Below are 16,175 nucleotides of genomic sequence, written 5' to 3' on the forward strand. Positions count from 1 at the left end.
CAGGCTCCAGGCTCTGAGCTGTCAGCACAGAGCCCGACGCGGGGCTCGAACCCACGGACCGTGAGATCATGACCTGAGCCGAAGTCGGACGCTTAACCCACCGAGCCACCCAGGCGCCCCTCCCCCTTTTTTTTAACTGATAGAAATCTACCACACCTCTGTGGGTGAAGCTGCAGTTTTGTGCCCTGAAATCTAAAGATATGATTAGAACTTGTGTAATCAACAAATCAACGCTCAAGAATGAAATTGAGACCACCTGGATGGGAAGTGACCCCCAAACCTATGGATAAATTCCTCCTTGGTCCAAAGTCCAACATTTGAGGCAGCAGACGAATCATTGCCTACCAAGGCTTGGCACTAACAATGTAAACTAGAACTCCACCAGTACTCCATAGCACACAGGGAACTTAGCTGCCTTGCAGTTTAAATGCAGCAAAAACTGTTCTCTCCACTAACACAACCACTAACATATACAGATTCTCTATCATCAGATCCTTGCTTTAGTCACACCTGCTTTAAAAGCTGTATCTGCACCAATCTACACTCTAAGGTGTGGGGATAAGCTTAGGAACCCCCCAGGTTTACACCAATGGGTTGACAAGGCATAAAGAAATACAAATTCATGAAATGCTCACACCTGAGTTTGGGTAAACCAGATTGGCACCCTAAGGATAGGCGGTGCAAAGGCACCCCAAAATAGTGAAGGGGTGCAGAGCCCCCAGCATAAAGAGAGGCAAAGACCTAAAATAGGAACAGGCGCAAAGGTACCCAATACATAGGTGTATGAAATAAACAAGATTAGATGTTCAGGGTGGAAGCACCCCCAATTTAGTACTGTAGCAGAAAAGCTGTTTTCACAGAATAGGGCCAGGTTAGGTAAATTGGTGAATTGGACTTTGTACCGCTGTGCTGGAGGCAAAGCAGCCCAGAGCAGAGATGGTTAACCAAAGAAAAGGTGCCTTATTCACCCTGAGGTCATTTCCCCATCTGTCTCATCCCCTAGGCTAGCTAAGATAAACAGAGGTGCTGCCTCATATCTGCTGTAAACAACCTTCCTCCCAACTGCCCGGTGCCTGGATTTTGTTTTGTATTAACCCAAACCCCTAACCCCAAATATCTTCAAGACCCCCTTTCCCTCACGTTCACAAGTTAATGTTCACAGATTCATTGTCTCTTTGTGCACGTCCATCGCCATGTTTGTAAGCCTTCTGATCCTAATAAAAATGGGGCAAGGACCCTTATTCAGGGCTCTTTCTGTTCCCAGACATTAGCCATCTCTCGCTTTTCATCTTGCATTTCGCTCTCTTGCTAGACAAGAGAGAACTTTAGAGTCTACGACACTAAGGCTGTGGGTCTCAAGCTTTGATGAGGATTAGAATTAGCTGGGGAATTGGGGAACTCCATAAAACTACACAGGCCCAAGGCCCTATCCCACTTCAATAAGCCTGGACCTCTGTGTTCTTTACTGGCTCTCCAAGTGATTCTGATAGCAGTTTTCAAACCAAAATTTGAGAAAAACTTACACAAGTCACCAATGCCAGCATAGCTTCTGCCTTTGCTGCCCTCATTTTTGCTGAGGCCTCACCATCACTTTAGGGCCCAGCACGTGCAGCCCTGCCTCCAGAGAGGAAACAACACCTGTGTAAAAACAGCCACTCACCAGCAACCTGCCAAAGTGAAAATCCTATATGGCCAACACCTAACACGAGAACATTTCAGCTTCAAACCAACCATTCTACTCTACTGGAATACTCACGGTATTTTCTTCCCCAATTTTATTGTCTAGACACAGTGCTCCTCACCCATGCATCAAACATGAGGGAATTTTAAAGGGCCCAATAAATAGTATCTCTATTGTAGAACAGTGGTTCTTAACTATGGATGATTATTTTGCTCTCAGATGACAACTGGCACCATCTGGAGCCATTTTTGTCACAACTGGGGAAAGGGAAGAAGAGGAAGGATGCTACTGGGATCTAGTGAATAGAGCCAGGGATGCTGCTAAAGATCCTACAATACACAGGACAGCCCCTACAACTAAGAGTTACCCAAAAATGTCGAGACCCTTATTTAGGGTAGTACCCATTCTAAACGAATTGCAGCATTAAGACAAAAACAGCAGCAGATGGGAGGCCTACCATCATCTTTATTACTGTTAAGACTAGATTAAGAGGTATCATTTACCCGTAGGCTAGTGAACTTCCTGTTACTGAACCCCAGAAATAGACTCATCTACCTTGCCGACTAAGTAATTGTATGCCTCTCTAAGTGAGGTCAGGCTTCTCTAAAACCCCTAGCATGTTGGAACTAAGAACATGTGCTCCTTGAAGGCTAATTCTTAGGGGGAAAAAAATGAAGAGTGGAGTATGACCACCCATTTCCCATAGGATAGTGAATAAAAGGGTGAAAAGGGGGCACTATTACATTTGACCCCCCTCCAAAGAGAAAAAATAACAGGAGAAAAGCATTCCCCAACAAGGGTCAGAAGTGGCGAGGTGGGGCAACAGACTCCTAGCAGCTCCTGAGAACCAACTGCTAAATCGTTTGCAAGCTTGTGGTTAAACCCTTGGCAGCTTGAAATCAGCCACAGTAGGAGTATTTATACCGGGTGAGGGTGGGGGAGGCACAAAGCAGTGCTTTGTTTTCGAAAATAAATTTGAATTGAAAAATAAAGAGGGGCACCTGCCTGGTTCAGTCAGTGGAGCATGCAACTCTTGATCTCGGGGTTGTGAGTTCGAGCCCCACTTTGGGTGTAAGGATTACTTAAAAATAAAATGTTAAAAAGAAATTTTTTAAGAAAAAAAAAGAAAGGTGGATCCTTTTTTGTTGTGGAAACACTAAAATTGAAGATGGATGCAAGATTTAAATGAAACAAAAATAACAAAACTGTATCTAATCATAGCAAAGAGGGTCTTTCTAATCCATGTGTACCGATGATAAAAATCATAAAGGATGAGATCAACACATGACTACATAAAAATACATTTAAGCCAAAAAAAAAAGTACCAAAAATAGACAAATTATAAACCGGGGAAATTACCTGCAAAATGCATGACTAAGAGTAAACTCTTTAACAATTCTTACAAATTAGTAAGAAAAAGACAAGCATCTCAATGGCAAAAGCCTCAGAAGTAATTCACAAAATACAAAGTTCAAAATTAATAATGAAAACTTTAAACATACTAGGTTTTGCCCATCACAGTGGCAAAGCGAGATGGTAGAGCATAGCCAACATTGGTAAGTACGTAGAGTACTACGGAAAAAAATACCATGAAAAACTGCTGGCAAAGTGTAGAATGGTACAAACTTTTTGTTGGCAACACTATAACCTTTGACCTCACATTATGAATTTCTTCTAACAAAAATAAAAATGTAGGGGCACCTGGGTGGCTCAGTCAGTTGGGCCTCCGACTTCGGCTTGGGTCATGATCTCACAGCTCATGATTTTGAGCCCTGCTTCGGGCCCTGTGCTGATGGCTTGGAGCCTGGAGCCTGCTGTGTCTCCCTCTCTCTCTGCCCCTCCCTCACTCACTCTCTGTCTCTCTCTCAAAAACAAACACTGACATTTTTTTTAAAAAATAGAAAAGAAAAATATATATAGACTACTATGGGCAATAATAAAAATCAGCTAAATTATGGTAAATCATTTAATGAAATACAGTGCAAACATTAATGTTACTGAAATGACATGGAAAGATGTGCACCACTTAAATTTTTTAAAGAAGTCTTAAATGGGGCTACAGAATGGTGTATTCAGGATGAGCACGTTTTTGTAAAAATAATGTGTATGAGAGTGTACTGAGAAAGTCTAAGAAGGTATACAGCAAAGTGTAATGAATATTTTCCTTTTTCCTTATCTCCATTTCTACAATGTGCATATGTTACCTGTATATTTTGTTTTTTATTATTGAAGTATAGTTGATATACAATAGTTATACTAGTTTCAGGTGTACAACATAATGGTTCAACAATTCTAAACATTACACTATGCTCACCACTATAAGTGACTACACCATCTGTCATCATGTTATTATAATATTATTGACAATATTCCCTATGCTGTTACTTTCCACCTCCGTAACTTATTTGTTTTATAACTAGAAGTTTGCTTGTTTTGGGGGGGTGTGGGGGGTTGTTTTGTGTTTTTTTGAGAGCGCATGCATGAGGGGCAGAGAGAGGGAGCAAGAGAGAGAATCCCAAACAGGCTCCACCCTATCAGAGCAGAGCCCGACGCAGGGCTCAAACTCAGGAACTATGAGATCATGACTTGAGCTGAAATCAAGAGTCAGACCCTTAAACGACTGAGCCACCCAGGTGCCTGCCCCAGTTTGCTTGTTTTTAACAGGAGTTAATGGAACTTAAGTTCGATGGAAAAATCATTTCAAAGCATCAAGAGTTTAAATGGAATTCTGTAAGTAATCATTTCAGGTTTTTCAAACACAACTGTTCAAAATCAAAGTGTGTCATTTTGTTCGGAACAATTTTTGAGAATCAAATGGTCACGTACCTGAGTAAGAAAATGGACATAAAATGACAGGAAAGCAAGTGACAAAATAACTACAATACTTGTTACACTGGCTATTGCAGTACAAAAAATAAAATGACAATTAACCAAAAACATTTTTATTTTCGTCTTCAAAGAACAAACTGTTCTTCTTTTTCCAAGATAATAATGATTAACTTACAAAAATGGGCATTTACAATGCATCTTCAAAACATTTCCCTTCAACGGGAAACTTAGATTTACAGAATCCAAACATTAAAAGGTTAAAAAAAAAAATTCTATTTTGTTGTCATTATAAAACTAAACAGAGTTAAGTCAAGGAAATCCATTCATACTTCAGGTCCTTCTCCTCCAGGAACCAGCTGCATAGAAGGAAAAAGAGTTTATTAATAACACCACCACCTGCACCATCTAAAAACCCTTCCTCATCAATCCAAGCCACTTGCGCCTCTCTGCACCTCCCTCACATTCCCATTTTCTCCGGGTCATCACTTCTGTTTACAGTTCCCAACATCATCAATTAATACTCAGAGTCTAAACAATGATTCTTGGCAAACTAAAAGATTAAATAGCCCAAGCAAACTAACTTTTAAGCCTAAAGTCATCTCCAGCAGCTCAGCTTTAGAGCCTTGATCACGAGAGCATCTCCTTCCCAACTTAAGCGCCACCGAGATATGAACATCTCACCAAGCAAGGTAATCTGTAATCCTTGCCCCACAAAAATGCGCTAACATCTAAATAAAACAGCTTTACTGTGTCTTACCATTGTTATATTATTTCCATTTAACAAAATCTGATCTAATTTAGTGATCCTTCTTCCTTCTGGTGTGATTTCACTAAATGAAGAGATAAAATAGAGTCAGGATAAACAATGATAATCAAAGCCAACATTTTGACCCCTAAAAAGGTTTTTCCTGTATATAAATGAATGTGAGGTCAAGCAATTACATCAGTAGTTTTAAGAGGCAATGGTTATTGACTGAATGATGTACATTCTTCCCCAAAGGCAACACAGTGAACTGACTGGCTTAAGATCCACACTCACTGGGACTGACCTTCATAAAAGCTGAAACTTGCCAAAGAGATCAAATATGAAATGAAATATTTACTAGCCTCACTTTTTTTACTATTACTTACCACTAATCCCTATCTGTTAAACAAATCTTTAATCAATTCAATTTTGAAAGCAGTTACTAGTCATGATCTTTGTAACTAATATAATGGAACAAGCATTTACGTTTTATGCTATACATAGTTAAATGCTCTTATTACCAGTACCTTGATTTGCTTGAGCCCAAAGATTCCTGGCAGTTTTGAATATTTTTTACTTTATTTATTATTTTTTTTTTTTAATTTTTTTTTTTTAACGTTTATTTATTTTTGAGACAGAGGGAGACAAGAGCATGAACGGGGGAGGGTCAGATAGAGGGAGACACAGAATCTGAAACAGGCTCCAGGCTCTGAGCTGTCAGCACAGAGCCCGATGCGGGGCTCGAACTCACGGACCATGAGATCATGACCTGAGCCGAAGTCAGCCGCTTAACTGACTGAGCCACCCAGGCGCCCCGAATATTTTTTACTTTAAAGCTCTGTCTCCATTAACTTCCTAACAATTCATTAATAATTACATTATGGTTATAACTGTGTTCCAATTTTACTAGCATCCAATTTTATCAGTAGATAAAATTTCTACCTTCAAGGTATTTCTAACAGGCAATGTTTTCCCACAAATCATTTTAAACTCATTAATACTAAAATTACTTTAAAGAAAGATTTCCCCCAATTCTTTAATTTTTAACACTACTCACAACTCAGTGACATCCTCCAGTACCATATCTGGAATTCGGTGTTAAGAAAATAAATATACCAGGTTGAATTTACTCTGGCTTCTGCCTTTATTCAGTTTTAGTTACAATGTTTAACACAATAGCTCAAATGCAAAATACATGTCAGTGGTAGGAACTTTACCTTCTTTCAGTATATGCACCTCTTAAAACACTATCACAAGTTCCCTGAGAATAAATTTTTATTATAATAATCAGTAAGAATTGACTGTTGATATTCTTACTTCTGTTCTTAAATACTGAAGAAAAACCCACACCACCACCACCTTTTAAAAGGATACTGACAAAGTCATCAAATCCCAAAAGTGTGCCAACAATCTCTTTATCACTCTTCATCACAATGTGAATTCTTGATCCTATACATTTGTCCACAAGTTCTTTATTTAAAAAAAAAAAGAAAAGAAAGAAAGAAGAAAGAAAAAAAGAGGGGGTAGAGAAAAAAAAGATTATTTCACCATTACTTCAACAAATATTTAACTGTCTACTGGCACTTGTTCCTTGCATGCGGTGAAAAATAAACCGGGAAAAGTATTCATTCAAAAATTGTACATCTTATACTACATAGCTCTGTTGCATAATCAACAGAAAATTTTTCTGTATTCACTACTTACCTCTCCTTTGTTGAAATTTATCACAGTCGTGGTTTTATGTTATTGTAGGTTGTTTGATTAACCTATGAACCTCCTCCCCCTCAGAGTCTAAACCCCGTTTTCGCATGTCTATTTCCCCAATGGGCAATGCCTGACATATACTAAGTATTCAAAGAGAGTCTGTCGAAAGAAGAAATGAAAACTTTTAAATCATGGCCACCTCGGATAACTCAAATGAACCCTTTAGCTACAAAATACTGGAAGAGAGAAGCACAACCGTCTTTACCAGAGATTTCTTCCTGTCATTATTTCTGTGCTCTGAACGCAGTTGAGTTTAGCTGACTTAGCATTACTTGGCATGATGTTTATTTACTTGTCCAGTGTTCTATCTCTTCCAGTGCCATGTGCTATTTGAAACCAATGGATGTGATTTAAATTTTCCGAATAGTGCCCGAATAGTGCCATTGCGTCTAGTGCACACAGGCTCAGTGACAAAACTAGTTTCCAGATCTCCCTTTTAGGCTCATTCCAGACGCCAGTGCTTCTCTCAAGAACTAGCCAGACTAACTGCAGGGTCTAATCTGGAGCCTAAATACCAAGTTGAGGAGTGGGTAGGCTACCCATGACTGTAGAGGCGAGCCCACAACAAAGAAGGCCGAGGACACATTCACTAACTGTGGACCTTTTTGGGTGACGGTTTCGTTGGGGAATCACAAATTCCCGCCTCAAAAACTCCTACCACGCTTAAAAGGCATGAGCGGTTGGGGAAAGCAGAGACTTGGGAGCTTAGAAACCAGCCCCGGAAAAGTAAATCAGTTGTTCCGACACAATTCCCTAACACTCGGCTAAGGGCTACTTCGGCTGCAGACCCTCGGCCCCCAATGCTTAGCTTGAGCTCTCCGAGTCCCCCTCCATACAGGACAACGATTACCTAGAGGAAGCAGCTGCGACGGGTTAGTAGTAGCGTTCGCCGCCATGGCTACGCCGGAAGTGGCCTGCGTGCATCGACGTTAGGACGGCGAGTTTGAAAGAGCGCGCTTCCGCTCTCACCCCCAACCCGCGCAGTCCGGCCAGGCTCTACCAATCTGAGGCCGAACATGCGATCCAACCAGTCCACGCGAGTCGAGCCCAGTCAGTTCTTACCGCGGTCCTGAAATCTCGGGAAGTATTTCTGTCCAAAGGACGTGGTGCGGCCTCAGCAGATATCTGCATTCCCCAGGCAGTTTCCGACAGACTTTAAAGGTACTGCCTTGTGAATAAATCCTTCCTGAACCTGAAAGGTTTTGCAAATTAGGAAAACCTTTGAGTCGTCTTATTTTATCCTATAAAGTTGCATCTCATCTCAAGTCAGGATCTTTTGTCGGACCAAATCAATTCGTTTTTCCCGCCACCAATTCACTGTGTTACAATTTTTGTAAAAACTGTTTTCTAAAGAATCAACCGCTTTTAAAAGTCCAGTGAATTGAAAACCCACAACCAGCATTTATTTTTAACTTTTCTAGGGTGGAAATTTAAAATACGTTTTCTTTTTCTTTCTGCTACTTTATTTAATTTATAGGAGTCTAATTTATTTTAGACTTTGTATTCACTTTCAACAAGCAACCACCAGATGTCACTCTTTGTTAAGGCCATCACACCTAGAAAACCTTAATGCTTTTTAACTTGTTTTGAAAAAAAAAATTTTTTTTACATTTATTTATTTTTGAGAGAGCGCAAGCGGAGGAGGGGCAGAGAGAGAAGGAGACAAAGAGTCTAAAGCAGGCTCCAGGCTCTGAGCAAGCATTCAGCACAGAGCGGGATGCAGGGCTCGAACCCGCTAATGGTGAGATCATGACCTGAACCTAAGTTAGACCCTTAACCTCCTAAGCCACCCAGGCACCCCTGCACTTGTTTTGAAAAGAATAGAAAGCAGACAAATTCTCTGCCTTAAGTCTGTTTTGTTTGTGTCCCAGGAACTTAAAGCCAAGGAGTCTAAACAGGAGAGAGCAGAAAGAACATCACTCATTCATACAACAGATAGTTGTGATGCACCCATCATTAATAGTGTGCATTAGTTACACACTAGTTGGCATTTTGCTGAGTATAAAATTTACAAAACAGAATTACAAGGTCTTCCCTTGTAGGAGCTTAAGGATGAATGGGGGAGGAAGATTACTAACAAACATTATGTACAAGACACAAGAAATTTAATACAAATTAAATTATAGCAATATAATATAAAAAATATATAAAGCAAATCCTAGAGAACTAGAGATCCTTGGTATGGTTTAAGGCAAATATCAACAAGAAGGGTTCAGAAGCAGATGGGTCCTTCAGTTCAAAGCTTCCTAGGGTTCAGCCTAGGGTTCTGCTCTCTCTGTCTCTCAAATAAATAAAATGCAAAAAAATGTATATATATTTTTAACTCATTGGTTCTGAAATTACATGACTTTGGTTCAAATCCTTTCCCTACCACAATTCCTTCTAGTTAATTTGACCTTCAGCAAGTTATTTAACATAAGTGTCAATTTACCCACTGGAAAAAAATGAGGATGATAGTATCTACTTTAGGATTGTTGTGAAGATTAAATGAAATGATCCATGAGAAGTGACCAGCTGAGGACACAGTGCTTATTCATTAAATGTGAGCTATTATTGCTTATCTTTATTTCCTAATACTTATTAACATGATGGGTGGCTTAGAGTGAGTGCTACAAACGCTAGCATTGCTGGCTGGCTTCACATATATCTTGTTTTTATAACCAGACATAGACAATGGGGGGGGGGGCGGGCAGAGGAAGAGGGATAGAGAATCTCAAGCAGGCTCTATGCTGTCAGCACAGCCGCACTTGGGGCTCGATCCCACAAACCATGAGATCATGACCTGAGCTGAAATCTAGAGTTCAACACTTAACGGACAAACTACCCAGGTGCCCCTTAAATTTCTTTTTAAATTTCTTTTGATGCACTGTGCCTACCACAGTTCCAGGTACACTGTAGGGTCTAATGAATGTTCTTTAAATTGATTCCATTTATTCATCCCCATCAATATCCTCCTTAACCTTCATAGGATTCTAAAGACAAAGTAATGCCAAATTTGTTTGTGACACCCTGTTCCTTCCCAGGTTTTCTTTTCTATTTCTATCCTTGTTTTGTTTTCACGATACCATAATGAGAATAGGGACCAAATTCAAGACATTGTCCCTATGTGATAAAGTTTACAATTCAGGAAAAATATGCTTTGAGAAAGTCAATACTTTAAGTTTCCATTAGCAATCTTCAATACTATTGATAAAGAATAAAGTCTCTTTATACTCTGAAAAAGGAAATATGGTTCATTTACACAGTAGAGTTAATGGGGATTGCTTTAGAGTGGCTTTATTTTATCATGTTCTCTCTTGAGGCAAGAGGCAAAAAGAAACAACAGTCCAATTCCAGATGGAGAGTTCATTTTTAATGAACTTAAAAACATGTCATAGCTCTGTGTCTCCAGGGTTTTTCTCCCCTTAGCCCTTACTTACAGAGCTAACATAAAATAGAATCTATAATTCATATATATATATATATATATATAAAACCAAAAGAGGCTCTTCAACTTACTATGTGTTCAGAAAAACTTTTCTAATTTTTCTCCTCTAGATAAATGTTATCATAAAAATACAAACAAAAGTTTCCTTTCAGAATAATGTTCAGAAAGTATTGTTATCTCAAATTACTCACAATCTTGATACTATTCTTCCAAAATTTTAAAATAAGAGAAATTTCTGTTTTTTTTTCTCAATAGATATTTGTCCTTAAAAACAGTATCTTGTTAGTGAATTCATTCTATATTAATACAACTTATTCAAAAACCAATATAAAGGGCCCCTGGGTGGCTCAGTTGGTTAAGCATTCAACTCTTGATTTCAGCTCAGGACATGATCTTAAGGTCATGATCTCATGGTTGTGAGAACAAGCCCCACATCTGGCTCTGTGATGGAAGTGGAACCTGCTTAAGATTCTCTCACTCCCTCTCCTTCTGCCCCTCCCCTGTTTGTGTGAGCTACTGCTCTCTCATTCTTAAAAAAAAAAACAACAACAACAAAACCCCACACACAATGTAAAAGTTATTCTAAATTTTTTTAATGTTTTTGTTTTTGTTTTGTTTTGTTGGGGAGAGAGACAGAGTGCAAGCAGGGGAGGGGCAAAGAGAGAGGGAGATACAGAATCCGAAGCAGGCTCCAGGCTCGGAGCTATCAACACAGAACCTGATGTGGGGCTCAAACTCTGGAACTGTGAAATCATGACCTGATCCGAAGTTGACGCTCAACTAACTGAGCACCTAGGCACCCCTAAAAATTATTATTCTAGACGGACCAGTCTGTATATTTAGAGTTGGAAAAAAATTCTGCAAATTCCCTTGCTCATTTTCTCCCGAATTTCCCAGTAACATACTTTTTAAACATTTAGGCAACAAAATAGTTATGAATAGATGATATAATCTTAGTTGGACCGTCTAGGATGCAAAGTGATATTTATAAAGCTGTTACTGGGTCTCCTGCACGATGAATTAAACAATTGGTGTTCACTGCAGGTGTAAAGTTTTTTGGTTTTTTTTTTTAATTTTTTAAAAAATATTTTTCATTTATTTTTGAGACAGAGAAAGACAGAGTATGAACAGGGGAGGGGCAGAGAGAGAGACACACAGAATCTGAAGCAGGCTCCAGGCTCTGAGCTGTCAGCACAGAGCCCAACGCAGGGCTCGAACTCATAGACAGTGAAATCATGACCGAGCTGAAGTCGGATGTTTAACTGAGCCACCAATGTGCCCCAGGTGTAAAGTTTTAAGATGCCCTGCCCTTCAATCTTTTTAAAAAGTTTGTTCAATTGGGGACACCTGGGTGGTTCAGTTGGTTAAGTGTCTGACTTGGGCTCAGGTCATGATCTCAAAGTTGGCTGCAGCTCAGAGCCTGGGGCCTGCTTTTGTTTCTTTCTCTCTCTCTCTCTCTCTCTCTCTCTCTCTCTCTCTCTCTTACCCTGCCCCTCCCCCACTCATGCTCTGTCTCTCTCAAAAATAAATAAATGTTTTAAAAAAATAAAAAAGATTGTTCGAGTTTAATTTTGGCTATGCCAATTGTGGAAAATATTGAGACAGATGAAAGAAAACAGTAATATATTCTGCATACAAGGAATAATATAGTTTTACACATAGTTCTGAACCAACACCAAGAATATTGCAATATAATAAAGAAATGAAAACTTTCTATAGTATTTTTTTTTAAATGTTTATTTACTTCTGAGAGACAGAGACTGAGCACCAACAGGGGAGGAGCAGAGAGAGAGGAAGACACAGAATCCGAAACAGGCTCCAGGCTCCTGAGCTGTCAGCACAGAGCCCGATGCGGGCCCGAACCCACAGACCGTGAGATCATGACCTGAGCCGAAGCCGGACGCTCAACCGACTGAGCCACCCAGGCGCCCCTCTATAGTATTTTTATTAGCATTAAAACACTTGTACTGAATCATAGAAAAATAACTTAATTACAGGAAGCCTACTGTTTTTCTCAGCTTTACTTCAATTAGAATGCAAGTTCTTAAATTACAAGGTCAGGAGTGTAAAATATCAATTGCCAACGTTGTCTAAACTAAGGGATATGCACGAATAATGATAAACTTCACAGCCAATTATTGCAGTAATCTCAAATTCTATTTGAAGTAGGCCCCTACCTATCCTTTAGTTTTTAAAAATAAAATTGAAGTAGTACAATACAGTCAGTAAGGAAATTAAGAATCCTGGTGACAATAGATGATATATATTTTGTACTGACCAGAGTACTAAACCCAGAAAAAGACAGAATGAAAATAATATGTATTTTTTAAAATATCGGTACTGGAATAATCATTTACAGGTCTCCCTATAAACTTCCTTTATTGTCGAGGATCTCTTACTTCAGGCTTTAAAAGGCTTCCAAACTCCCATATATAATAAAGAGGAAAAAATATATAACGAAACAAAAGAAAAACCCTGGGTGAGCAAGCAATTTAAAGGTAAAATGCACAGGTATAGAGTCCCACTAATATGCCTCCCTGTTATCCCAGAGAGGGGAAGGAAATGAACGAAGGAATTGGATAATGGAGAGAAAACAAAAAAAGATAGTAAAAAAGGAGGAAAGCCAAGGAAAGAGGGAAAGGGCGGAGACTTTAAGGAGAAGGAGAGAGGGCAAAGGAGGAGAAAGTGGGTTAAGATCAAACGCAAGCAGTAGGGGATAGAAGAGCCTGATAACCCCGCAAGCCCCGCCCCCAACCTCTGGCCCCCCCCCCCACCCCCCCCCCCCACCCCGCACCAGGCCCCGCCCCATCAGGTTCCCTCAGGGTCCTGCCCCGCCCTGCCTCGCCGGCGGCGGCGGCCGCGTCAGGTGACAGCCCGGAAGCAGCGGAAGCGGATGAGGGAAGCGCGGCCCCGGCCCTGGGGGGCGGCGCGCAGCTGCAGGAGCTTCGGCCTCCTCCAGGCCACTGCGCGGCCCTCATGCGGCGCCCCTGCTGACACCTGAAGTCCGCCGCTCGCCGTCCTCCTCGGGACCGCGGGGTCGCCTGGCCCGCCGCCCTTGGCGGTTGAAGTCGTCGTCTTGCGGGCCCGCGGCGGCCGCCCATGGAGAAGTCCGGGCGGGGAGGCGATGGCGCCCCCCGGGGGCCTGTACTGCACATCGTGGTGGTTGGCTTTCATCACAAGAAGGGCTGCCAGGTGAGGAAGGGGCCTGAATCCGCTCCCCCCCCCCACCCTCCCGCGGTTCGTGCGGTCGCGCTCAGCCGGCGCCCACTTCCCTCAGCCCGCCTCCGTGCTGCCTTAAGCGCGCTCGGCCCATCTGATATTGATACCATTCCTCCTCTGGCACTTGTCCCACGTGAAGCCCATCCCCCACACTCCCTATTTCTCCTGCCCTGAAAATTGTGTTTTGAGCAGTCGAGGGGCTACGTGTTGGTATGTTGGGGTGGTAGGTGTTTAGGTTCTTTGGTGGAGTGGGAGGAAGGAATCGAAGGTCAACCCCACTCGGTTCCTCATTCATTTCTGCCTCCATTGACTTTCTGGATGTACACCCATTATGGGAGGCTTTAGAAAAATTCAGCACTTGGACTGCGTCTTCAAGGTAATGAACTCGGTGGGCTTCCACGCAAATGCCTCGGGTTGTTTGAAGCAGGCGGCGGCGTGGGAAAATCCACTTCTTTGTTTATCTGTGGAAGCCCTAGAATCCGTCGTGTTTGGGTGGTGTATTGACTCCTCCCCCGCTTCCCATTGGGCCTTGCTTTTGCTATTTGATCTTGTCCAAATCTTGCCTTTTGGTGAGAGATTGACCTTTCTCGTTCAGTTGCAGTAAGAGAAAGTGTATTTATCTAGCAAAGAAATGTGCAAATATAAAATTATTTTTAAGCTTCTTCACTGAAATAGTGAATAGGAACAATGGAACGTTTGCAGTATATGTTTTGGAGTCAAGGGAACAAAATAGAAGCAGAATTATTTAATGAGCCCAAATACTGGAAGGCAATGATGTCATAATGTGCTAGTGAACAGGAAATTGAAATGCTTGAAGTGTTAAAACTACTGACTGCTACTCCTAGGTAACGTAGCATTTCGTTTCTTGGGTTTCACAGAAAATGTAACATTTTGAAAGACTTACTGGCAAAATTTAAATTTGTTAGAGGATGATGAAAGTGGAGTGAAAAGATGGTTGTGTTTGTATGTGTTCTAACGACTGCTTGACTTGAAGGTATTCTTTATCTCTCAGGGAAAAGCATAGAAAGATACCAACGAGGATGTGGCCTTATTTAGTGTGGTATTAAAAAAAAGTCCAGGCAGCAGCAGAAGTTTTGTTTTTTGGTTTTTTTTTTAATGTGGCTGTGTATTTACAAGTAAAAGGATGGATATTTGAGATTGTACCATGGCATGCAAACCGTGTTCTTTGGACTTTTAATGCTTTTTCAAATTTTAATTCCAGTTTGACATAGTGTTATATTAGTTTCAGATGTATAATACAATGATTCAACAATTCTCTACTCAGTGCTCATCACTATAGGTATAGTCTTAATCCCCTTCACCTGTTTCACCCATCCCCTCCCACCTACCTCTGGTAACCACCAGTTTCCTATAGTTAAGAGACTTTTTTTTAAAAAGGTTTGTGTCTTTTATACCTTGCTCATTTGTTTCTTAAAGATTTTTTTTTATTTATTTAAAAAAATTTTTTTTAATATTTATTATTGAGAGACAGGGCATGAGCATGGGAGGGGCAGAGAGAGGTGGAGACACAGAATCCAAAGCAGGTTCCAGGCTCTGAGCTGTCAGCACAGAGCCCGATGCGGGGCTCAAACTCACAAACTGTGAGATCATGACCTGAGCTCAAGTTGGATGCTTAACCGACTGAGGCACCCAGGCACCCCAAGCCAAACTGAATGGGACTTTTAAAAATAAAAAGGAAATATTGGTAGGAGAAAGAATAGAATCTTTTAATTTTTTGCTGTCCTATAAATTCAAGATTAATTATGTTTTATGCCAGTTTTATTGTCAAAAGTAATATCAGTTGTATTCCCAGAAAGGAAAAATGATTTATTTTAGGAAACAAATGTAATGCTGTTTAGAAATTGAAGGAAACTGGACAACAGATTATGACATGAAGGAGGCACTTTGGGCTGAAGTGGCACACTAGGTGCCTTGGCATTTCACTGGATTAGTTAGGCTTTTGGTTGTAGCATTAAGGTAGTGGCAGCTGGTTTTGTTAAATAAACACTGTGCTGGAAATCAGGAGACCTGGATGACATCCTGGCCTCACAGCTTCATGACCTCCAGCAATTCCAAATCACTTAATTTTTCTGTAACATTTTTTCCTCTACCAGATTTCTTCATGAGAATTTTAGACCTGGCAAGGGTCCCTGGAGATCATTCTACTCCCGTCTCCCTTAAGTTTACTGAAACCCGGAAAGGTTAAGCAACTTAAGAATACTTAGCAGGGCACCTGGGTGGTTCAGTTTGTTAAGCATCTGATGGCTTCAGCTCAGGTCATGATTTCACGGTTTATGAGTTTGAGCCCCGAGTTAGTCTGGCTCTCTCTCGTTAGCACAGAGCCTGCTTGGGATCCTCTGTCCCCCTCTCTCTCTGCCCCTCCCCACTCATGTGCTGGCACGCTCGCTCGCTCTCTCTCTCTCTCTCTCTCTCTCTCAAAAATAAACATTTAAAAAAAGTTTAGTATGATATCAGAAAACCCAGAGCTGGACAATAGTTAATGCAATAAA

At 40.9% G+C, this 16,175-nt stretch overlaps 2 protein-coding genes across 8 annotated transcripts in view; one reads left to right on the forward strand and one right to left on the reverse strand.

Annotated features, from left to right (window-relative positions):
• Positions 1 to 4,607: 4,607 nt before the first annotated feature.
• Positions 4,608 to 7,974, reverse strand: LSM5 (LSM5 homolog, U6 small nuclear RNA and mRNA degradation associated). Its single transcript, XM_042927621.1, has 5 exons — positions 7,870 to 7,974; positions 6,630 to 6,725; positions 6,313 to 6,340; positions 5,268 to 5,340; positions 4,608 to 4,866 (listed from the first exon to the last, which is right to left on the reverse strand). Exons 1-5 carry the CDS (start codon positions 7,913 to 7,915, stop codon positions 4,834 to 4,836), a joined length of 276 nt encoding a protein of 91 aa, XP_042783555.1. The 5' UTR covers positions 7,916 to 7,974; the 3' UTR covers positions 4,608 to 4,833.
• A 5,319-nt stretch (positions 7,975 to 13,293) lies between these two features.
• Positions 13,294 to 16,175, forward strand: part of AVL9 (AVL9 cell migration associated) — a 77,658-nt gene continuing 74,776 nt past the window's right edge. For 5 of the 7 annotated variants that reach the window (XR_006197671.1, XR_006197673.1, XR_006197677.1 and 2 more), the window contains exon 1: positions 13,295 to 13,638. Coding sequence is in view for 1 of the 7 variants with exons in the window: in XM_042921583.1 (XP_042777517.1) it covers positions 13,546 to 13,638 (93 nt within the window). In the remaining 6 variants the exon portion in view is untranslated. Of the gene's footprint in view, positions 13,639 to 16,175 lie in introns of all 7 variants that reach the window. The other 2 variants (XR_006197680.1, XR_006197679.1) reach the window with 1 other exon arrangement.

The sequence above is a fragment of the Panthera leo genome, chromosome A2 (assembly GCF_018350215.1).
Source record: "Panthera leo isolate Ple1 chromosome A2, P.leo_Ple1_pat1.1, whole genome shotgun sequence".
Classification (NCBI taxonomy): domain Eukaryota; kingdom Metazoa; phylum Chordata; class Mammalia; order Carnivora; family Felidae; genus Panthera; species Panthera leo.